At 41.8% G+C, this 20,528-nt stretch overlaps 3 protein-coding genes across 5 annotated transcripts; all 3 read left to right on the forward strand.

The window, feature by feature from the left end:
• LOC8065084 (26S protease regulatory subunit S10B homolog B) lies at positions 1,803–6,349 on the forward strand. The gene is made up of 10 exons (XM_002437215.2): positions 1,803–2,052; positions 3,095–3,214; positions 3,408–3,544; positions 4,022–4,183; positions 4,308–4,394; positions 4,470–4,556; positions 4,928–5,065; positions 5,498–5,689; positions 5,783–5,881; positions 5,999–6,349. Exons 1-10 carry the CDS (start codon positions 1,953–1,955, stop codon positions 6,071–6,073), a joined length of 1,197 nt encoding a protein of 398 aa, XP_002437260.1. The 5' UTR covers positions 1,803–1,952; the 3' UTR covers positions 6,074–6,349.
• LOC8082271 (C2 and GRAM domain-containing protein At1g03370) lies at positions 11,136–16,694 on the forward strand. 2 transcript variants are annotated; one of them, XR_002448343.1, is made up of 10 exons: positions 11,136–11,566; positions 11,943–13,325; positions 13,527–13,709; positions 13,838–14,109; positions 14,194–14,310; positions 14,555–14,814; positions 15,189–15,354; positions 15,439–15,711; positions 15,813–16,132; positions 16,345–16,694. XR_002448343.1 is itself a non-coding variant. In XM_002437216.2 (10 exons), the coding sequence occupies exons 1-10, from the start codon at positions 11,149–11,151 to the stop codon at positions 16,353–16,355; spliced, it is 3,276 nt and encodes a 1,091-aa protein (XP_002437261.2). In that variant the 5' UTR covers positions 11,136–11,148; the 3' UTR covers positions 16,356–16,694. The 2 variants fall into 2 exon arrangements, 1 of the variants encoding a protein (XP_002437261.2); XM_002437216.2 differs by having other exon boundaries at positions 15,813–16,005.
• Positions 18,999–20,413, forward strand: LOC8082272. 2 transcript variants are annotated; one of them, XR_002448838.1, is made up of 3 exons: positions 18,999–19,535; positions 19,664–20,131; positions 20,234–20,413. XR_002448838.1 is itself a non-coding variant. In XM_021450391.1 (2 exons), exon 2 carries the CDS (start codon positions 19,739–19,741, stop codon positions 20,072–20,074), a length of 336 nt encoding a protein of 111 aa, XP_021306066.1. In that variant the 5' UTR covers positions 19,003–19,535; positions 19,664–19,738; the 3' UTR covers positions 20,075–20,377. The 2 variants fall into 2 exon arrangements, 1 of the variants encoding a protein (XP_021306066.1); XM_021450391.1 differs by having other exon boundaries at positions 19,003–19,535; positions 19,664–20,377.

Consider the following 20,528-nt stretch of genomic DNA (forward strand, 5'->3'; position numbering starts at 1 on the left):
GGAGAGGAGAGACTAGAAGAGTGCAAGTGATGCTAGGGTTGTAGTAACTTGCAGCGTGCCCATGATGGCCATTGGCGAGAGCCGAGAGGGAAGGAAAGGAACCCCGAGCCCGAGGTCGTTCTCCGGTTTATCATGATAACCATCAATCCATCATCATGATACGGATTCGGAGTTCGTGGCCGGGCAAACTTTGGGCCGGTGATAAAAAAAAAACATTGGGCTGGTGTGCGGTGCCTGTTTTGCTGTGACACCAACTTAGGCCCTGTTCGTTTCTCATTGAATGGAGGCCTGGAATGATTCCAGCTAGAAACATTGCGTAAATTTATACTATTTTTAATTATCTGGAATGAACAAGAGCAAAATGAACGAGCCCTTGTATGGGCTGGGGCTGGGCCTGGGTCTGCGCAAGGAACCTTCGAACCCTGACAGGGAAAAGCCCACGGACGACATAGGTAGGCCCCCGTCAGAAGTGTACGAATCCTCTCTCACAAAAAGGTGCTTCAAAATAAATTAGAAAAAGTCTATTTTACCATGAAAGACAGTTTTTCCTCCCTTATTAACTCTAAAATCAGGTTATTGGTTTTTTCTTTTATGTTTATTTTACTGAATTTTTGAAAAAAACATAGTAAATCACAGAAAAAATCGCAAAATCTAATTGCCTTTGACTTCACATGAGTAAATCTACACAATGAATATATCATATGATATGTTTTAGTATAAGTTGTTGATGTAACCTTAGACATATATATTTTTATATGATGAATTCATAGCTGCAGGTTCTCTTTTCCAATTATGGTGAAACTTTTACGGTGAATTAATCTCTGCAAGTTTGAGATGTAGAAAAAATTTCATGCTTATTGAGTCATATATGACTGAGTTACATATTTATCTAATAATTTATCTAGGTTTATATAGATAAAACTATAACTCTGTCATGCATTATCCGATGATCATGAAATCTTTGCTACATCTCAGGAATTCAATGGTCATCTCACCATAAAAATATCACAAAAAGTGGACCATATAAACTAGAGCTATGAATTAATTATAAAAAAACATAAATCTAAAGCTATAGTAAAAATTTTGTACTAAAACATATCATATCGTATCATATCATATCATAAGTTTATTGTGTAGATGTACTCATATGGAGCCCAACAAAAAATTCATGCTTATTGAAGAATGTATTACTGAGTTATAGATTTAATCTCATTTAAAAACTATTTAACAAATATAGACTTAGATAAATTCATAAATACATAACTCAACCATGCATTATTCAATGAGCATGAAATTTTTACTATAACTCAAGGATTCAATGATTATCCCAGCATAAAAATTTCACCATAATTAGATTAGAGAAACGACAACTATAAATTAATTACATAAAAATATAAATATAAAGTTACATAAAAAACTTTATATTAAAGCATATTATATCATATGCTCACTATGTAGATCTACTCATGTAGAAACTAACACAATTGAATTTTCTATTTTATGATTTACTATAATTTTTCAAAGATTCAACCGAAATAAACATAAATAAAAAACTCACCAACGGAAACAACCATATTTCAGAGAAAAATATTTCTGGTTTTAGAGCTAAGGGAGAAAAAATGACTTTTGCAATAGTTGAGGAAGGCAAAATGTTTTTTTTTAAAAATTACATAGTGGGGTTTTCAATTCAGAAAATAATCAAATGGGGGATTATTTTAATTTTAATTTTCATAATATACTTATATTAGTAATTAGTAATAATTCCGGTTTATATTTTCCCTTTCTTTTTCCACCTCAACTCGCCCCCGGTTCGCTGGACCCGGGTCCGCCTCCGCCTCCGCTCTTCTTCTTCTTGCGAGAGAAGATTACAAGAAGCAAAGCCTGGCGCCGCCGCCGCCGCAGCCGAAGCCGACGAGGGGCATATCCCCGGAGGGAAGTGGTGGAGGAGGAGGATGGCGGAGGGCGGGGAGGACGCGCGCCGCCGCGCCGCGGTCACCGACTACCGCAAGAAGCTCCTCACCTGCCGGGAGCTCGAGGCGCGGGTCAAAACAGGTAACACGCCGCCGCCGCCGCATCCTCTTCCACCCGTCTCCCCGTGCGTGGTTGTCCCGGTGGGTCTCCGGGGTTCGGTGTCGAGCTGTTGGCGAGCGGTGATCGCGCGTGGGGGATCTGGATTTAACGGTACACTAGGGCGGTGGGATAGGGTTTTGGCTGCCTCAGTTTGGGTTTGAGTGGTGGTGTGTTTTTGGCGGTTCAGCCCCATTTAGAGTTTTTGCGTTAGAATAGGTTCTCGTCTAGGGTTTAGATAAACTCTGGTGGGTTTTACAAGTCGGAGAAATCTTTGGATGCAAGTGCTTGTTGATCACTTGGTAGATTTCCTCTTTCCGGTTAGTTTGCATTTTGTTTAATGGCTGCTGATCATCCATTCTGTAATTGGCTGCGGGTGCTGTGTCCGGACCTGCTGAGGATATATATTTTAGTTTAGTTTTGAGTTCTTGTTTTGGGGAAAATAAGAGTTGTTAGCTCCACTAATTGAGATTCTAGGTAATCACTCTACCTTTCATGCTAGAGTCCTAGTTTCGTGCTGTTTAGTGTTTGGCAGGTCAGGTTGGTTATTTGGTTATATACTCGCAAATCTTTTAGTAATCTGAGAGCAGCTCCATACAGCATTTTGGGCTAGCAGCTCCATTCAGCATTTTGGGCTAGTAAACTAGTTTTGGAGGAGGTTTATGATTATGGGCCTATGTAACCTCAAAACTGTGTATCAAAGTACTATAATTTTGGGTAAAAAAAAGGTACTATGATTTATTGCGTGTGAATGACTTATTCTGTGCACCTGTAAGTGTGGTGCTGTTGACATGCCGATTGACTCATGCTTCTTTTCTCCTTTTCCTTGATGTTCCATCTGTGGGTGGTCTCTCTTGTGACTGACTCTCTTAAGCTTTTAAGATTGTACTATTTTATTTCAATGTTACAGGTTTTGTTATGCTTGTAACTGATAGATGTGACAGCAGACATTTTCTTACTGATAGCATATACCTGATATTTTGGTTATCTTGATTGATTTGTGATGAACTTGTGTATTTTCGCTCAGGGAGGGAGAACCTAAAAGATGCAAAGAAAAACTTGGAAAAAACTGAAGAGGATCTAAAATCATTGCAAAGTGTTGGTCAAATTATCGGTGAGGTGCTTCGACCTTTGGACAAGGAACGATGTAAGTGAAAAAAAATCCTTATCTTTGTGCATTTTTTTTTTGTAGGAATAATGAAACACAGATGGATTGTTTATGTGATCTTCAATTTCATATATTCCTTTTCCTATAAGTTTACAAACATGAACTTTTGTTACACTCATGCCAAACCCTTGTCTAGTTTTATCAAAGCAACTGAAACAAGTCCTTTTTGAAGTTATTGTCAAAGCTAGCAGTGGACCACGCTATGTTGTTGCCTGCCGAAGTAAAGTTGACAAAGAAAAGTTGATTGCCGGTACACGAGTTGTTCTTGACATGACAACACTTACCATCATGCGCACTCTGCCTCGTGAGGTATATGTTTGTTATAGATTGTTTTGCTTGTGTTCCGTGTATGTTTGATTACTTTTTTAAATTCAGCCTATGTGGTCGGTGTCTATTTGCAAACATAATAGTTTGGACCGTAGTCACAGGAGTCGGGGTTGATGGATTAGTGGTCGGGTGAACAGATTCCCTTGGTGTGGACAGAGAGAGGAAAGAGGTCAGGATGGATAGACTAGAGGAAGGGTTAGGACTACCTAGGTGGGCAATGTGCTAGATGGGCCATCATTACAGCAGCCCAGTTTACCTTTCCTTCCTTTTCTAGACACTTGCGTTCTCCATCGCAACATGGTCGAGTTGTATTTTAATAGCAGCCTGGTTTGACTTTCCTTCTTTTCTATACACCTGCAGCCCTCAATCGCAACCTGGTCAACTTGTATTTTAGTTGCTATATATGACTTGGATATTATTAATCCCTGACGCAGTATTGTTCTTATTCCTATTTCTCAGGTTGATCCTGTAGTTTACAACATGCTACATGAAGATCCTGGCAATGTTAGTTACTCAGCTGTAGGTGGGTTATCAGATCAAATAAGGGAACTCAGAGAATCCATTGAGTTACCGCTTATGAACCCAGAATTGTTTCTCCGTGTCGGGATTAAGCCGCCGAAGGTAAATTCAAGAAATAAATTTGTTTTGGAATTCAATATCACATAGTTACTTCAAAGCTTCAAATTGAAGGCTTCCCATTTTCATGATCCTGGGGGTGTACTAAATGTTGCTTTACTCATTTAAGGGTGTGCTGCTCTACGGTCCACCTGGAACTGGGAAGACACTTCTAGCTAGAGCCATTGCTAGCAACATTGATGCTAATTTCTTGAAGGTCTGGAATTTTTGCTAGTAACTTATGACAAATATTAAGCATTTGTTTTATCATTGATGTGGACCTTTTAAACAGGTTGTGTCAAGTGCTATCATTGATAAATATATTGGTGAAAGTGCACGCTTAATTCGTGAAATGTTTAACTATGCACGTGAGCATCAGGTAAGCTTTGGTTCGTCTTGTTATCTGTGTATGTATACCTAGCTATCCTGACTCATTTATTTACCTTGAGGAAGATATCAAAGCATATGAACTATAAGATAACTATAAAGAGTTCATTCAGTAGTGAAAGACTGTACTAATGCTGACTGCAGAGCATCTCCAGCTCTAAATGAGTAGATGTATATTGCCAAGGATAAATTGGGAAACAATCTTTTGCATTTTAGTTAGCACATGCAGACTTGTTTACATGGGAAAAAAATTGGAAATATGCACACCCGTGGATGATTTGTCTATCTTTTACAATGAAGTGCATAATCTGTGTATATGCCATTGCTCTAAAGTGTTGTCTTTGGTTTGATCTCGCTGCCTAGCCATGCATCATTTTTATGGATGAAATTGATGCCATCGGTGGCCGAAGATTTAGTGAGGGCACAAGTGCAGATCGTGAGATTCAGAGGACATTGATGGAGCTTCTAAATCAGCTAGATGGATTCGACGAGCTTGGGAAGGTATGCTTTTTCTGTGAAATGATATTAAGAAGGTTTTTTTATATTAATTGCCTGCTATTCATCTCTTTGAACCAGTACATAGTGACATGAAAAAAAATTTCTTATAAATTCATTCATCAGGTGCTGTAGATTCATATTGCATTTGCATGATGCAAAAGCGGTTCACAATATGTGAGAAGAAAATTTATTTTTTTGTTCAAATCAATCCTTCTGCCCTCATACAGTATTCACAGGATACAGCTACACAATCAGTCATCTGCAATGTTGTCTTTCTTGCCAACACAGTGATAGTTGCAGAGCTATAATTTTGTTGTAGAAAGCTAGAGAGTTTATTAAGATGATGCTGGTTGTCCCTTACTGCTTGTCCTAATATTTCCAGTGCTGTCTGTCTACCTGCATAGTGTCTCACAAATATACTCTTGTTTATAATAGGTGAAAATGATCATGGCAACCAACCGGCCTGATGTTTTGGATCCCGCACTCCTTCGTCCTGGGCGGTTGGACAGGAAGATTGAGATCCCATTGCCGAATGAACAGGGGAGGATGGAGGTCCTCAAGATCCATGCAGTTGGCATTGCGAAGCATGGCGAGATTGACTATGAAGCTGTAATCAATCTAGCTGAAGTGAGTTAATCTTTAGTCAATCTAGCTATGTAAACTCCTTAACATGATTTTGGAGCTATCTCCTGAACCCTTAGCTCTTGCGATCTATTACAGGGCTTCAACGGAGCCGATCTGCGCAACGTCTGCACCGAAGCCGGCATGGCTGCTATCCGAGCAGAGCGTGACTATGTCATTCACGAGGACTTCATGAAGGTGAGCTTGCACACCCCAGTTCTCTTCAATTAAACAGAGGAGCTTCCTTGGTGCTAACGGTGCTTCCCCCTTCCCGTTCTGATGAAACCCTTTCCCTTTGTGATGAAATTGTTTCAGGCTGTGCGCAAGCTGAATGACGCCAAGAAGCTCGAGTCCAGTGCACACTACAGCGCTGACTTCGGCAAGGATTGAAGGGGGGTATTTCACCTGATCTGGAGCGGTTCTGATCATAGGGCAAACTGTGTTAGGTGGAAGAGCTGCCATGGGAGCAAGAGCAAGCACATCACTCTTGATTTATTTATTACTTATTCGTTTCATCAGATAGATACTTATCATATTCTTCCGGTGTAAATGGTTTGATGAGAAACTCAATCAACTTTTCTTTAAAAAATGAATTTGGCCTCTCATTGATATGTAAGGGCCATATAACGCCTTGTACTTCCTGTGAGTAAACATTTGCAGAAACAAGGATACAGTGTTAAGATTCTAAGAATAAGTGAATAACACGACGTGATGTAAATGGTAATCAACATGAACTGCTAACATACATGATATACACTAGATTTCAATCATCGAGATAGAAAGAGCAACTTATGCAAGAATGCTAGAGTATCACCATTATCTAGACTAAACCTATTGCGACAAATTACATACTGTAAACATGCCATAGGAGCAGTCAAGGTAACACCCCTGCTTTTATATTTCAAAAAGCAAACCATTCATAGTGCTGAGGTGACTTAAGTCTAGGAGATTGTTACCACTGCTCCCGCTATCATTACTACTACCAAACATATTACCGCCCTCAGGTTCAACAGGAACCAACTGAATGATCATGTGGAACCGAAACTGCATTTGTTAAGCTTTCGTTAAGCCCGAAAGCTGAGCAACCGATGGTTCCAACCTTGATGACAACCTTGTCGTGCTCTCCATTCTCCACTGGAGTTGAGGCAGTGAGTTTGCCCTGCTTTCCAGACGCTGTGCGAAGTCCTCCACTTGCTGCATCATCTCCAGCTTGACTAACACAGTCCAGCGCCTTAGCATCCTTACCACCTTCGGCAAGAGTTTTTTGATCCCTGTCCATGTAACGCCCTGAAAGAATATCTCGTTTCTTAGTTTCCATAAGGACCAAAGGACTGACGATGAGACTATATTAGTTAACTGGTGACGTTTATTAGCAATCCAGAACCGAGCAATCGATTCAAAATCCTGCCCCGTCGTCAGACCAAGCAAATCTGAAACCACAGTCCAAATATTTTAGCCACACAACATTCAAAAAACAAGTGTGAGATGGATTCTCTCTCAGCACAGAATATGCATGAAGGATCACTTATATTTCTACGTTTAGCTAGACAGGGAAGATGCTTTGCTGCCAGGTGACGGCGGCAGTGCGGCTGCAAGCTGCTGCGCGTGGCCTCCTTGCACGTCGGCGGGTGTGGAAGATGCGCGATCTGCCGCTGATTCAGCCATGCACCTATTTGCAGCTCCACCACGTGGAGGACTGCGATGAGGGTTTTCTTTTTCGGCGAAATTTCTGAAATTTCACATTTTTCAGTGAGGTCCGAAAATTTTTTTTATATCGGTCAAATTTTTCGGTTAAATTCATATTTAGCTTCAAAATTACTCCAAACAACAATAAAATGACCCACCGTATCTTCTAGTCTTATCAAAGCCCTAAATTTCTTCAAAATTATTTAATTTTCTCACTCACATATTCCGTGACACTAGCATATGCAGCTCGCCCACCATCAGCCCGCTGTACTACCGCAATAATATATTGTGTTACGTTAATATTATATAAATTTGTGATGAGTGATATATTAGAAAGCTTTTTTAGTAAAATAATGTCAAATTTTTTAAAAAATCAATTTGAATTTATTTAAATTTCATCCGAAATTTCCAAAATGTCTGAAATTTCTTATTTATCGGCAGGTGCCGAAAAAATTTTCCAACTGAGGGATTTTCATAATGCGGTTCCGCCCACGGGTAGCTTGCATGTTGTTTTTCCCGCGGGTGGTGGACTCAAAGTCTTCGGCGTCGGTAGTTGGAAGCCCACCAGCAGCCGTCCTGCGGGGAGATCCAGATGGTCTCCATGTGATCCAGGTGGATGGTGTCCGCCTTATGTGCAGGGGTTAAAATTAAAGAGTCCCAATACATTTTTAGTTGACAATAATAAAACAAGCCGATATGTAAAAGGCTTGCTTTTTAGGTGTTACGTTTGTGCCTTAACAAGTAAAGAATTGTTGCTTTCAAAAGCAAAAGATGCAGGTGGTTTACTTTTTTCCAGATTTTTTATCTTTTTAAGCTCCTTAGCTTAGTCTTGGAAATCTCTCTCAGTAGGGATGGCCTCCTCTTCATCATCCTCTTCCTCCCCCTCCTCGATGTCGGGGAGGTGTCTGTAGACAGCACCGCCGCGGACCTCGCCGCCGGGGCTTCTTGCTCTGAACTCCTGCCCCAAAGGCTCTCCTCGCCGCCGGGGCTTCTTGCGCTTCACGCCGCGTGGGTTGGCCTCACTCGTGCCCCCGAAGGCTCTCCTCCGACGAGGGAGGGGTGGCCTCTTGCGCGGACAAACCGGCGGCGAGAGAGGTAGGCTCCGCTGGCGGCGGCATGATGGGGGTGGGTTTTTTTTCCGGCCTCGTTCGGAAAGTGGGGTGGAGTCAATACCAGGCGGGCAGGTAGTATTCATTGCTCCGGCTCGACTCAAAGCGACGCATGCACCCACGGTGCATGCATGCAGCTCAACCGTGCCAGCACTAGCTTAAGGCCTTGTTTAGTTCGCAAAAATTTTTCAAGATTTTCCGTCACATCGAATCTTTGGTCGCATGCATGAAGCATTAAATAAAGATAAAAATAAAAACTAATTACACAGTTTATCCGAAATTTATGAGATGAATCTTTTGAGCCTAGTTACTCCGTGATTGGACAATGTTTGTCAAATAAAAACGAAAGTGCTACAGTAGCCAAAAACCAAAATTTTGCCAACTAAACAAGGCCTAAGTATTAGGCCAAGTCTCAATGCATAGTTCCACAGGAGCCAATATAGCTAGAGTTCAAAACATCATTCAAGTTCTATTTCTAGCAAGTACCAACATCTCACTGTTAAGCTCATCCATCCATACGGATCTGTACGATGTCCGTACGAGCCATTGTGTTGGTATGCACAAAAATAGAAATGGCTCGCAGGTAGGGTAAAATAAGACTAAAAGTCAGGTAGGGTAAAATCAGACTTAAAGGCAGGTCCCGTACAATTAGATATATTATGGATCCAAGACAGAGTGAAAAAGAATCAAGCTCCATGTGGCAAAGGGTAAGGATTGTCCAAATAAAGGCGATATCATGTTACTTTCATCAAGGGAGTCAAAATCTAGAGACCAAATTCTCAAGGATGACGGCTTATGCACCATCATAGTGGTTAAGAATACTAATATGTGGTATGAGCGGAGTGATAACTCTAATAGAGGGTGGATGATTGCCTCTGGTTCAAAGTTGCCACATGGTGGAAATCCTATTCAGGAAGGCTTATATCAGGTTATGCACTTGGAAAATCTGACTAAGCTTATTGTTAATTAAATTTTATCTATTTTGAATTGTGAACGCCTGCACATCTCGTACATGATCCATAAGTTTTAGTGTGTATCAGTGCCTAATTTGTTGCAATCACAATTTCCATCTTTTGAAAAAAATAAGAATATAAAACATATATTTGGGCCTTAAATGGTCTAAAATAAAAAAGTTAGCAACGGCAAAGTTTTAAATATGGAAACAGATAGCAACAACCATTTCATCAGACATGTGTATTTTTTATTATCCGGTGGATTTACACAGTTTCATTAATGCAAATTGTTTAATGTAGTTAGTACTCAGGTTATTAGGCTGGTAAAGCAATCTGTTAGGCTAGTAAAGCAAAGGTTTTGGCTTTAGGGTAACACATAAAAAAAGAATTGGATGAAATGGGGGAGATGCACGCATCGTAAATGTTTTGTACATAATTCCACTTATGGGCTTGTAGGCGTATCCCTTATGGGATTTAAGTTAAAAAACAAACCCCACTAGGGGATAGTGAAAACTGTCACTCCCACGTACCCTATAAAAGGTGGAGAATGAGTGCTAGTCTCTCACTTAAGTTAAAAAACAAACCCCACTTCCTGGATAGTGAAAACTGTCACTCCTACCTACCCTATAAAATAGGTGGAGAATGAGTGCTAGTCTCTCACTATCTTCCACAATAGTACTTAGTTTCCTCTTCTAACTCCATCACTTCTTGATCTTGTCATCTCCAATCCATATATTCATAAATACCCAGTGTGGTTATTGTACCAATATTTCAAATTTCAGTGCAACATTTTGTTCTACTTCATAGTTTGTTGTACACTAAATTTTTACCATTTGTTTCAACTAATGCAAATGTGTTAATACAACCCAAATTTGTAAGTTTTGTTTAACATTCAACTAATACAAATGTGTTAATACAACCCAAATTTGTATCACCTGTTAAGACAAAATCAAAAAGTTCGTGATATTAGGACTTCAAACATCGACACACTGGACGAAAAGGTTAGGCTATCAACTATGATTTATAAATCTGGCAAAATGGCTAATAGAAGTAGCGTGTCTGTATCACATAAGACTTCAAACATCGATACACTGGACGAAAAGGTTAGGTTGGCAACTATAATTTATAAATCTGGCAAAATGGCTTGTAAAAACGTCTGTCAAATGGCACCACGCCACCGGGATTCTATGGATGTATGGGGACATTTAGCAGTTGGGTCATGGATGTAGCGTGTAGACGTCGAATTTCACTCTGAAGCTAGCTGATCACGTTGAGAATGAAATCGACAATGGCTCGTGTGCCACGTGCATAGCTTGCTTGTTGCCTATGTTTGGTTTTGGCTTCTTTCCTTGCTGTGAGAAAAGCTGGGCATGGCACGTGGGACCCACTTGCCAGTGGCGTAAGGCCCTTGGTTAGTCATGAGGTTTTCCTCCCCCTATGTTTGGAAACCTGAACCTGAAGCAGCCCATGCGGCACGGAGCCTGCATGCATGCTCCCAATCCGATCTGACGGTCACCGTCGCCCCCATCCTCCCGCGCACGAATCTCGGCGGCGAACCAACGGCTCGAAACCAAACCGTGGAACGCTCGGCCGCGGGAAAACGCTCACCTCTCCCGCTCTCACCCCCGCCAGTTGTGCAGACCACACGGAAATCCATCCAAATCCAAATAGTTTTTTTTGGTTTTTGTTCGAAGGAACCGATCGCCGGGATCCTCGCATGACGAAGCAGGCGACGAGCGCGTCGACGGTGTCGGAGGCGGCGGAGAGCGCGCGGCGGGTGACGCCGATGAAGCTGCTGGTGCGCGTGGTGGAGGCGCGGGGCCTCCCCGCCGTGCACCTCAACGGCTCCAGCGACCCCTTCGTGAAGCTCAAGCTGGGGAAGCGCCGCGCCAAGACGGCCGTCGTGAAGCGCAGCCTGGCCCCCGCGTGGGACGAGGAGTTCAGCTTCCTCGTCGGCGACGTCGCCGAGGAGCTGGTGGTGTCGGTGCTCAACGAGGACAAGTACTTCAGCAACGACCTGCTGGGCCTGGTCCGCCTGCCGCTGTCGCAGGTCATGGAGACCGACGACCTCTCCCTCGGCACCCAGTGGTACCAGCTCCAGCCCAAGAGCAAGAAATCCAAGAAGAAATGCCGCGGTATCATCGCAGTTGCGCGGTTTCTCAACCTTCTTCTGCTCTCCCTTCCATTTTTCGCCATATTATCCACAACACAAATCAAAGAATAATTTCTCGTCGCAACCTTGCCTAATTGAACATGTTTCCTGGCCAATATATATTCTTGATGCACGAAAAGAGTTACGCTCTTCAGGAATGTAGAGCATAGTAAAAAAAATAAGTACTGCAATTACCGTGTTCTTATTATGATCTATAGATACATAGAATAGTACATCTACATCATTCTGCTTACCGTTGGTCATACATAATGTATGTTTTTTTACCCCTTGGTTTACCACCAGTTATATAGTTTTGACACTGACATTAGTTATGTTGTTTTGTTTGTGTACTAATGCAGGAGAAGTTTGTCTGCACGTATCATTGTCCACAAGAACCCACGTATCTGACGAGTCACAGAGTGTTCCTCATCCTGCTTCAGATGACTTAGCATCCAGTTCAGACAGCCCCATTGAGCGCAAAACATTATCGACAACATGTAGCTGCATCGACCTATCAGCTGTTTCCAGCATCGAACCCCGAGCATCTCACAGCAGCTTCGAACGATTCCCGGACAGCATTCTGGATCTTCCAGCCCGGAGTAGCGTGGAAGAATTAGCAACCTCTGAACCTGGACCAGCAGCAGCTGCAGACACTGATGTGACGCCAAATCCGTCATCGGTGGTAGAGGTCTTGTCCCGCTATTTCTTCAGGAAACCTGAGAATGCTACTCCAAATGTGCACCCGACTACATCAGACACTGATCAGACAGTTGATCATCAGTTGCAAGAGCCAAACGTGAGCTCATCAGAAGATCGTGAAATCCCTGAGAAAGGCACGGTGGTGCCTGAGTCGAGCCTTGATGAGCTGCTCAAAGTCATGGAGTCGAAAGATCAAGGCAGTGAGATGCCAGCTAACTTGCCTGGTGGTGTGCTGGTTGACGAATCTTATGTCGCCGCGCCGACCGAGTTGAACTCTCTCCTGTTCTCGCCGAATTCAGATTTCTGGCCAGCAGTGGCAGAGCTTCAAGGAACAAGTGGGTTTCAGATTGAACCATGGAAACTTGACAGCAATGAGAGCTGTGTGCAAAGAACATTGACTTACACAAAAGCTGCAAGCAAGTTGGTTAAAGCTGTGAAAGCCACAGAAGAACAGAAGTACCTGAAAGCGGCCGCAAATTCTTACGCGGTGTTTTCTGTTGTCAGCACTCCTGATGTTCCCTGCGGAAATTGCTTTAAGGTGGAGATACTGTACTGTATCACACCAGGTCCCCATCTGTCATCTGAAGAGCAAACATCTCATCTTACTGTTAGCTGGAGGGTAAACTTTGTTCAGAGCACAATGATAAAAGGAATGATTGAGAACGGTGCAAAACAAGGCATGGCCGAGGGTTATGCCCAATTCTCTGAAGTACTAAACCAGAAGCTTAAAGTAGCCGAGCTTGATGATGCTAATTCAAACAAAGAAAAGATTTTAGCTTCATTACATGCCCAAAAGGAATCAGGTTGGCGGTTGATTGTCCGCTTTCTCGGGAACTTCACATTCATATTCTCTGTTGCCATAGCACTATATGTTATAGCACACCTTCATTTGTCCAAGCCCGATGTGACGCATGGGCTTGAGTATTTTGGTCTTGACCTTCCAGATTCAATTGGGGAGGTTGTAGTTTGTGCAGTTTTAATTCTTCAGGGGCAGAGCATTGTCAAAGTAACACGGCGCTTCTTAAGTGCATGGAAACAAAGAGGTAACTATCCCAATTCTTTATGAATTGGCTGAATAGCTATTTGTATTGTAAGAGTTGTACTGTTCTGAAAAGAGAGAATGCACTGTTCTGAAAAGGTATCAGGAGTACAGTCTCCAAATAGCTACTTCTGTTCGATATACTTGTTTTTGGTTCCATTTATTTCACTTGGCTTAAACATTTTGACTCTGTTTCCTGTATTAGGCAGTGACCATGGGGTCAAAGCTCACGGTGATGGTTGGTTGTTGACTGTTGCACTCATCGAAGCCACTGGTATTACAGCTACTGGTTCATCTGACCTATTTGATCTCTATGTTGTTTTTACATGCAATGCTAAGAGGAAAACAAGCTCAATTAAATTTCAGACATCAGATCCAAAATGGAACGGTTAGTTACTTTCACCTCTACCTTTTTCCTTTGTTCTCAACCGTGATGACCTGGAATTCAATTTTACCAGTGCAGTGGTCTTACCTAAACTTATGTCTTTCTGACTCATTTGATATTTGCCTTTTTAGAGATATTCGAATTTGATGCTATGGATGATCCTCCATCAAGGATGGACGTTGCTCTTTATGATTCGAGTGGGCAATGTGTCATTGGTCACACAGAAGTCAACTTTTTGAAAAACAATTTGTCAGAATTAACTGACATATGGCTTCCTCTCAATGGGAAATGTGATCAAGCAAGTAACCCTAAATTGCATTTGAGAATATTTTTGAACAACTCGAGGGGGACTGAAGTTGTCATGAATTACCTAGCAAAGATGGGAAAAGAAGTTGGTAAGAAGGTAAGGAATTTAGCAGTTCTTTTGTGAGAAGCTAATCAGCATACTCCGCATTCATTGTCACGGTAATGTAGGACATATATGCAGATAAATTTGCGGTCAACCCAAACAAATGTAGCATTCCGAAAGCTGTTTGCCCTCCCTCCAGAAGAGTTTCTCATCGACGATTTCACCTGCCATCTGAAACGGAAGATGCCACTTCAGGTTATTATGGCTCAACTATTTATTGTTAGTTCTTTATTTGAAATGGAACCTCCAAGTGTCCAAATTGATTTCTTATGTTTGGAGTGCTTTGCTGAACGTTGCAATATATTCCATATGTTGCTTGACTATTTTTGTTGTGAATTACTACTATAGCTCTGTGCTGGTTGATGGTTCGTTCCGACTCTTACCAATATCCATTTCCCATTTGTTGATACTAAAATCTGTCCCTTTTCTTGTAATACAGGGCCGCCTCTTTTTCTCTCCAAGAATAGTTGGATTTTATTCCAACATATTTGGACACAAAACCAAGTTTTTCTTTTTGTGGGAGGACGTCGATGACATCCAGGTTATCCCTGCTACACTGTCCATCGGTAGCCCGTCTTTGATGATCCTCCTTCGAAAGGATAGAGGTTTAGAAGCAAAACATGGTGCCAAGGGAACAGATCATCATGGAAGACTCAAATTTATTTTTCAATCTTTTGTTTCCTTCAATGATGCTTACAGGTATATTCAATTTGTTCCCTTTTTAAAATCTGATAGACACATTTGTCCTAAATGTATCTTTGATTGTTTATATTTCGCTTTGAGGAGTTCTTGATTATTTTTTTATGAGTTCTTGATTAGATTGATGCTCATGGATTTTGTAAAGCGTCAGAAGTTGACTGTATTTACAAACTATTTTAGAAAACATGTTACTGATTCATATTAAGGTTCTCATATACTTACACAAAACTCATGAATTCTTTCAACCAAGTGTAGAACCGGTACTTAGGCTCTTGATCTGGGGTTACTGTTTTTTCATTAGAGAATGACACTCACCAAACAATTCTGTTGTTTCTGTAATGAATAAATCACATCAAGAAACCTGTATCTCACAGGATAATCACAGCAATTTGGAAAATTCGAGCACTCAGTCCAGAACAGAAGGGGGAGGCGATTGAAAAAGACGAAGTGAAAGAACTGCTGCCTGAAGAATGCGGATCCTTGTTCACTAATGCGGATGTTAAAATGTCTGAAATATTTTCATCAGTTCTTTCTGTTGATGTGAGTGCTTCTTTTTACATTGCAAATGGTGTTACAAAACACATAATCTGTTTTGAGCGTCCATAGGAATATCTGCATCTGCAGGTTGAGTCCTTGATGGAGATGTTTTCAGGAGGTCCCCTGGAGCACAAAATGATGCAAAAGGCCGGCTGTGTAGACTACACTGCCACACAATGGGAACTTGTAGGATGCAATATACAGCAGCGGCAAACAAGCTACAAGTTTGACAAAAACTTGTCTCGGTACGGAGGAGAAGCGACCACCACTGAACAGAAGTATAGCTTGGTCAACCAAGATGGCTGGGCCATTGAAAAGGTGATGACCCTCCAAGGTGTTCTACTTGCAGACTACTTCAATGTAAGACACTCCTCCATACACCATTTGTTCTATTTTCTTTTGGAACTTTTATTATGTTTCTCTTTGACTCGCTTTAAGGTATGATTCGTGTGATCATGCAGCTCCAGATGAAGTACTTTATCACGAATATACCTTCGAAACCAAATACCTGCAGTATCCTGGTTTTGTTGGGGATTGCCTGGTTAAAGAGTACCAAGCAAAAGAAGAAGGTCACGAAGACTATTATTTCCAATACCTCAAATAGATTGAAGGAACTCTTTGCTGAAGTCGAGAAGGAGCTTACATCAAGAAGCGGTAGCCTTCTTAATGCAGCAACTGGTCCCACTACTACTTAAATGTTATCAATATCACATACAAAAAGTATTACAAAATTCACATCAAAGCAATTCCAGGGAGTGCCCCAAAATTAACTAGCATGCAGGTAAGAATTGATAAGAGTATGTCGTCAATAAGTCATATGGTTACGTTGCCTTGCAGTCAACCAAGTTAATTTTTAGTACAGGCTTTCTGTGTAGAAGCTAAATAAAATGATCCTGCTTTCAGTTTATTGATCCCTGAAACAATTATGTTCCTTTAATCTCAGCCATGGGTGGTATTGAAGTATTGATTTATTTTGTTTGCACAACGGTTCAGGTACAAGCTAACATCCGTACAGCACCAAAAGTAGATTGGCCATTGCATGAATCAAATGTATATGAAGAACCGAGCACAGTGGATAGCTTTTTTGTGATATCTTCCTGTTCACGGTGTGACCTGCTTCAGCGCTCTTGCATTGCCGGTAGAAATCTTACAGAGATGAGAGCTATAAGTGCTTTAATGTAAATAGATTGTTTCAGGAACGCTTCGCAGAAAGTGGTGCGCAGAGTTGTGTATGTCCAGCTGACATATATAGTTAAAGGACTGTAACTTTCGCTCATGGATGTAAAATAGAAAAACGTGGGGGAAAATATGCAAGATCAAATTCAGAGTATGCTTTGTCTTTTCTTTCTGTTGAATTTCCTCGATGCATGAGTATGTACAGATAAGCAGGAAATATTGGTTTAGGAGAAAAATGCATCAGCTTTTAAAGGAATATGTCGTGATGGACTTCAGGAAGACATTTGAAATATGTTTTTTTCAGCTAATATGCAGCTCGAAGGGATGCTATTATAGTTTCTTAAAAAATTTATTTCAGCTTATGTAAGAGAAAGGTAATGCAAGCCTGCCAGACATATATTAGACATGTTATAATAGGTCCTAGGATGCAAAAGAACAAATGGTGCGAAGACCAGGAAAAAAAAGGGAACAAAAAAAGAAACAAGTGTGGAGAAAAAAAAAGCACCGAACGATTTGGCAGCAAAGGGAATGCACACGCCAGACGATTGATGAGTACTACAAGTGTCTAAGAAAGATTGCATGCGCCGGACATCAAAGGGAATGCACATCGATCAATGGATCATCCAGTGCACCCCAATGACTTGGCCACTATGTAGCCCAGTTTGACGAAGGGCAACGGGCGATCTGGTGAAGGAAAAATGAGCAGCAACGGATCGTCTGGCGATAATCATTAAGTCAATGGAAGTATTACTCTCACCAAACGATCCCACGTTAAAAAAGTAGTCGATAATGGATCATCTGGTGTTTGGAAAAAGCCAACGGCTAATAGCTGACGAGGGACAACTTTAGCCCCGTTTAATTCCTCATGACGGCAAAATCTATATCATCCCCATCCTCTAATAGGTGAATTCCCCGCGGGAAATCAAGAAATGGGCCCCATTGACATCTCAATGTTGAAGGCAACAGATTGTATGGTGCTCACAATTTTCTGACGAACTTTTTCCAATGGCTAGTTGAGGAGGATTAATATATATGAGGTTGTCTCACTTGGTTGAATGTGCTAGAGTGCCACAAGCTATCACAAGTTAGAGTAAGTGTTTCTACACTCCACCCACCATCTCAAGACATTCAAGATCACATCCAAGGCTAGGATAGACACTATAGTGCATCATTGTGCGAGTTACGCCTAAGAGCTTGAGAGCTTTGAGTGCTAGGGTTGTGTTGCCTTTGTATCTTGGCTATCTAGAGCGTTCGAGGTCTCTGTGACCTTCCGATAAAGGCATGGTGGTGGCTCTCCATTCCTAGTGTGAAGCGGCGACATGTCGGTGTGTGTGGGATCGACGAGGAGACCCCCTCCCTCGTGTGGAGAAACTCCATAGTAGATTTGGCATCAAGGTGATCGCAGTTTGGGGAGATAGTGAGACTATGTGTGCCTCGCACCTGCCTTTGCTTGGTTTGTATTTGACAATGTGGCCAAATCGGGTGACAGTGGTGGCAGTTGTAAGATTTGGTGACCAACACATTGTCTTGGGTTAGCAGAGGCCTTATGTGGCGGTTCAACACCCTAGTAGTGATTGGGTAACATAGGGAGACTTTGTGACTCCTTTGCCTTTGATCGAGTGAACATGCTCGACCAAGAGAGATTTGGTGACCAGGAGCATACCTCAGTGGTGCTTCAATGTGGACTAGAGATTGTGTTTTTGCAACCAATACCATTGGATATATCGTCATGTTTTCATGAATATATTCTCTCTTACTCAAGCTCCTTACTTGCCACGTTTATGCCTTTGCACATACTTTGCTTGTGTGACCTTTACTTAACTAGCTAGATTAGTATCGGCACGACACCTTATGAATAAGGCATATTATGAATAAGGCATAGTATATAATCGGGTGGTGTCTATTAATGCAATGCCTAATTGTGCTAGTGCCATACTAGTATTGTCTATTTTAACAAAGTTTGACTCCTCGAGAAGCGTATTATCATTAATTTTGGGATAGAGAGAGCAATTCTATGTTTGAGATGAGTCGGTCCTTTTTTTAAGTTTGCTCTAGTTTATAGAATATAATACCAATATTCATGTCTCCAAATAGGTTTGCTATAAAAATGTATCTCGTAACTAATGTATTGATATTTATTTGGTATTACAAATGTTCAGCAGTATAACTTTGGTCAAAGTTAAAATAGCTTGATTTTTTAGAAGTGAGAATTGTATTTATTTTAGGATAGAGGGATTACATCAGCACGTGTATACTAATAACGCTAGCGCAGAAAGTAGAAATAAAATATAAAAGAAGAAATTTGTTATGTGCATATCAGAAAATCCTACGAACATCTAATTAAACTTAGATGTTCGTTTCCGTCGTAGTGCATTTCCATGTTACCTCTATGTTAAATGCAAATGCAAATGCAAACAACCTTGATAACTCACTAGCTCATTTATTTCTATTTTCCATTGTACCAGCAACCAAATTCCTCCGTGCTCACAAAAAAAAGCAACCAAATTCCTCCGACCATTGTTCGCTTGAGTTTATTAGCCAAAATCAGCCGACATGGAACAATATTATTTTCACACAACAAATCAGCATCAGCATCAATCAAAACACAGCCAGCCGAATAGACGATCGACTCCAACAACTTGGGAAAAATCTAAGTACCATATTTTCCACAATACAATTAAGTTTTTTGGGCAAAAAAAATAGGATACATTTGCAGAGCCCAAATATAAACTGGTCTCAAAATAGAGAAACTCCAGCTCAGGCTCAGCAGCTCGACTGCTCATGCATGGCATGGATATCTGATCCACAAGTATCGTGAATACATGACAAAAATAGTTGTTGTCATCTTTAAATAGGCTTTTGCATCGATAAAATCACTTCTCTTTAGCGCCCTCTCGCCATTTCGTTACTACTACAGCAACATATATAACCCATAATAGAGATAATTTAGTAGATCTAGTAGTTTAATCAACTCCATACATTGTTGATTTAATTTCAACATACTCAGGGTAAGTAATTTTAAATCTTATGTATGCCTGTCTTTACATAAGTATGTAAAGTGATTGTTGCATTTTTGATCCGGTTCTTGCTTGTTTGATCAATTTGTAATTTATGTGTGATGGAATCGGTTTTTCAGTGGACCAAGGCCGGCCGGCGAATCAATCAAGAACGTCACCGCTAGTTAGGGGCGTGGTTGTTGGACCTGCGTGCCATGGGGGATCACCATATGCGGCTGCACAGGCCGGCGCCGATCGAGAAGATCGCGGTGCCGGAGAAGAAGGCCTTGTTCCTCCACGCCGCCGGCGCGTCGTCGCCGGGGCAGCAGCAGCAGCAGCACGGCGCCTCCTCGCACGAGAGCATCACGCCGCGGACGGCCACGAATAAGCAGCCGGCGAGCCCCCGGGCGTGCCTCTGCTCGCCGACCCTGCACGCGGGTTCGTTCCGCTGCAGGCTCCACCGCGGCAATTTCGGCGGCGGCGGCGGCGGCGGCGGCAGCGGCGACGGCGGCTCCGGCCTCCACGAGATGAGCAAGAAGCCCGGCGTATGACGACGCGACGCGGGCGGGAGACGAGCGTTCCTACGCCCTTACCGCAAAAATGAGCAGGTGAAAACACGAGCTGACGTCATCGGGTGCATGGCCAAATATTTTTTAGCCCTTTTTTCTTTTTGTCCCTTCTCATTTGTCTTCGCTGTATATTGTATACAGGGGAAGAAGGGGAAGAGTATATTTTTTCTTCTTCTATACCTTTCCTTGTAACGAGTCCGCAGAACACGTGTTAATTTCGCCTGTACGCGTACGCTTGTTACAATCATTCAGCAATGGTTCCAGCTGCGGCGACGAAAAACAAAATGATGAATGAAAGAAATATAGTAATTTTCAAAGACACAACACAATCCTCCAGCGACACTTCCAGCTGCGGGGACAGAACCTTAACCTAGCACCTTCACTTGATTACACATAGTATCTGCAAGACCTCATCACATTCTATCTCACCATGCTC

The sequence above is a fragment of the Sorghum bicolor genome, chromosome 10, assembly GCF_000003195.3.
Source record: "Sorghum bicolor cultivar BTx623 chromosome 10, Sorghum_bicolor_NCBIv3, whole genome shotgun sequence".
NCBI classification, from domain to species: Eukaryota; Viridiplantae; Streptophyta; class Magnoliopsida; order Poales; family Poaceae; genus Sorghum; species Sorghum bicolor.

Coding starts and splice junctions, on each gene's coding strand:
- LOC8082271 (XM_002437216.2), top strand. CDS start 11,149: ATGACGAAGCAGGCGACGAGCGCGTCGACGGTGTCGGAGGCGGCGGAG. Junction 14,815..15,188: donor TCCTTCAATGATGCTTACAG/GTATATTCAATT, acceptor TGTATCTCACAG/GATAATCACAGCAATTTGGA. Junction 15,355..15,438: donor CATCAGTTCTTTCTGTTGAT/GTGAGTGCTTCT, acceptor CTGCATCTGCAG/GTTGAGTCCTTGATGGAGAT.
- LOC8082272 (XM_021450391.1), top strand. CDS start 19,739: ATGGGGGATCACCATATGCGGCTGCACAGGCCGGCGCCGATCGAGAAG.
- LOC8065084 (XM_002437215.2), top strand. CDS start 1,953: ATGGCGGAGGGCGGGGAGGACGCGCGCCGCCGCGCCGCGGTCACCGAC. Junction 3,215..3,407: donor ACCTTTGGACAAGGAACGAT/GTAAGTGAAAAA, acceptor TCCTTTTTGAAG/TTATTGTCAAAGCTAGCAGT. Junction 5,690..5,782: donor CTGTAATCAATCTAGCTGAA/GTGAGTTAATCT, acceptor GATCTATTACAG/GGCTTCAACGGAGCCGATCT.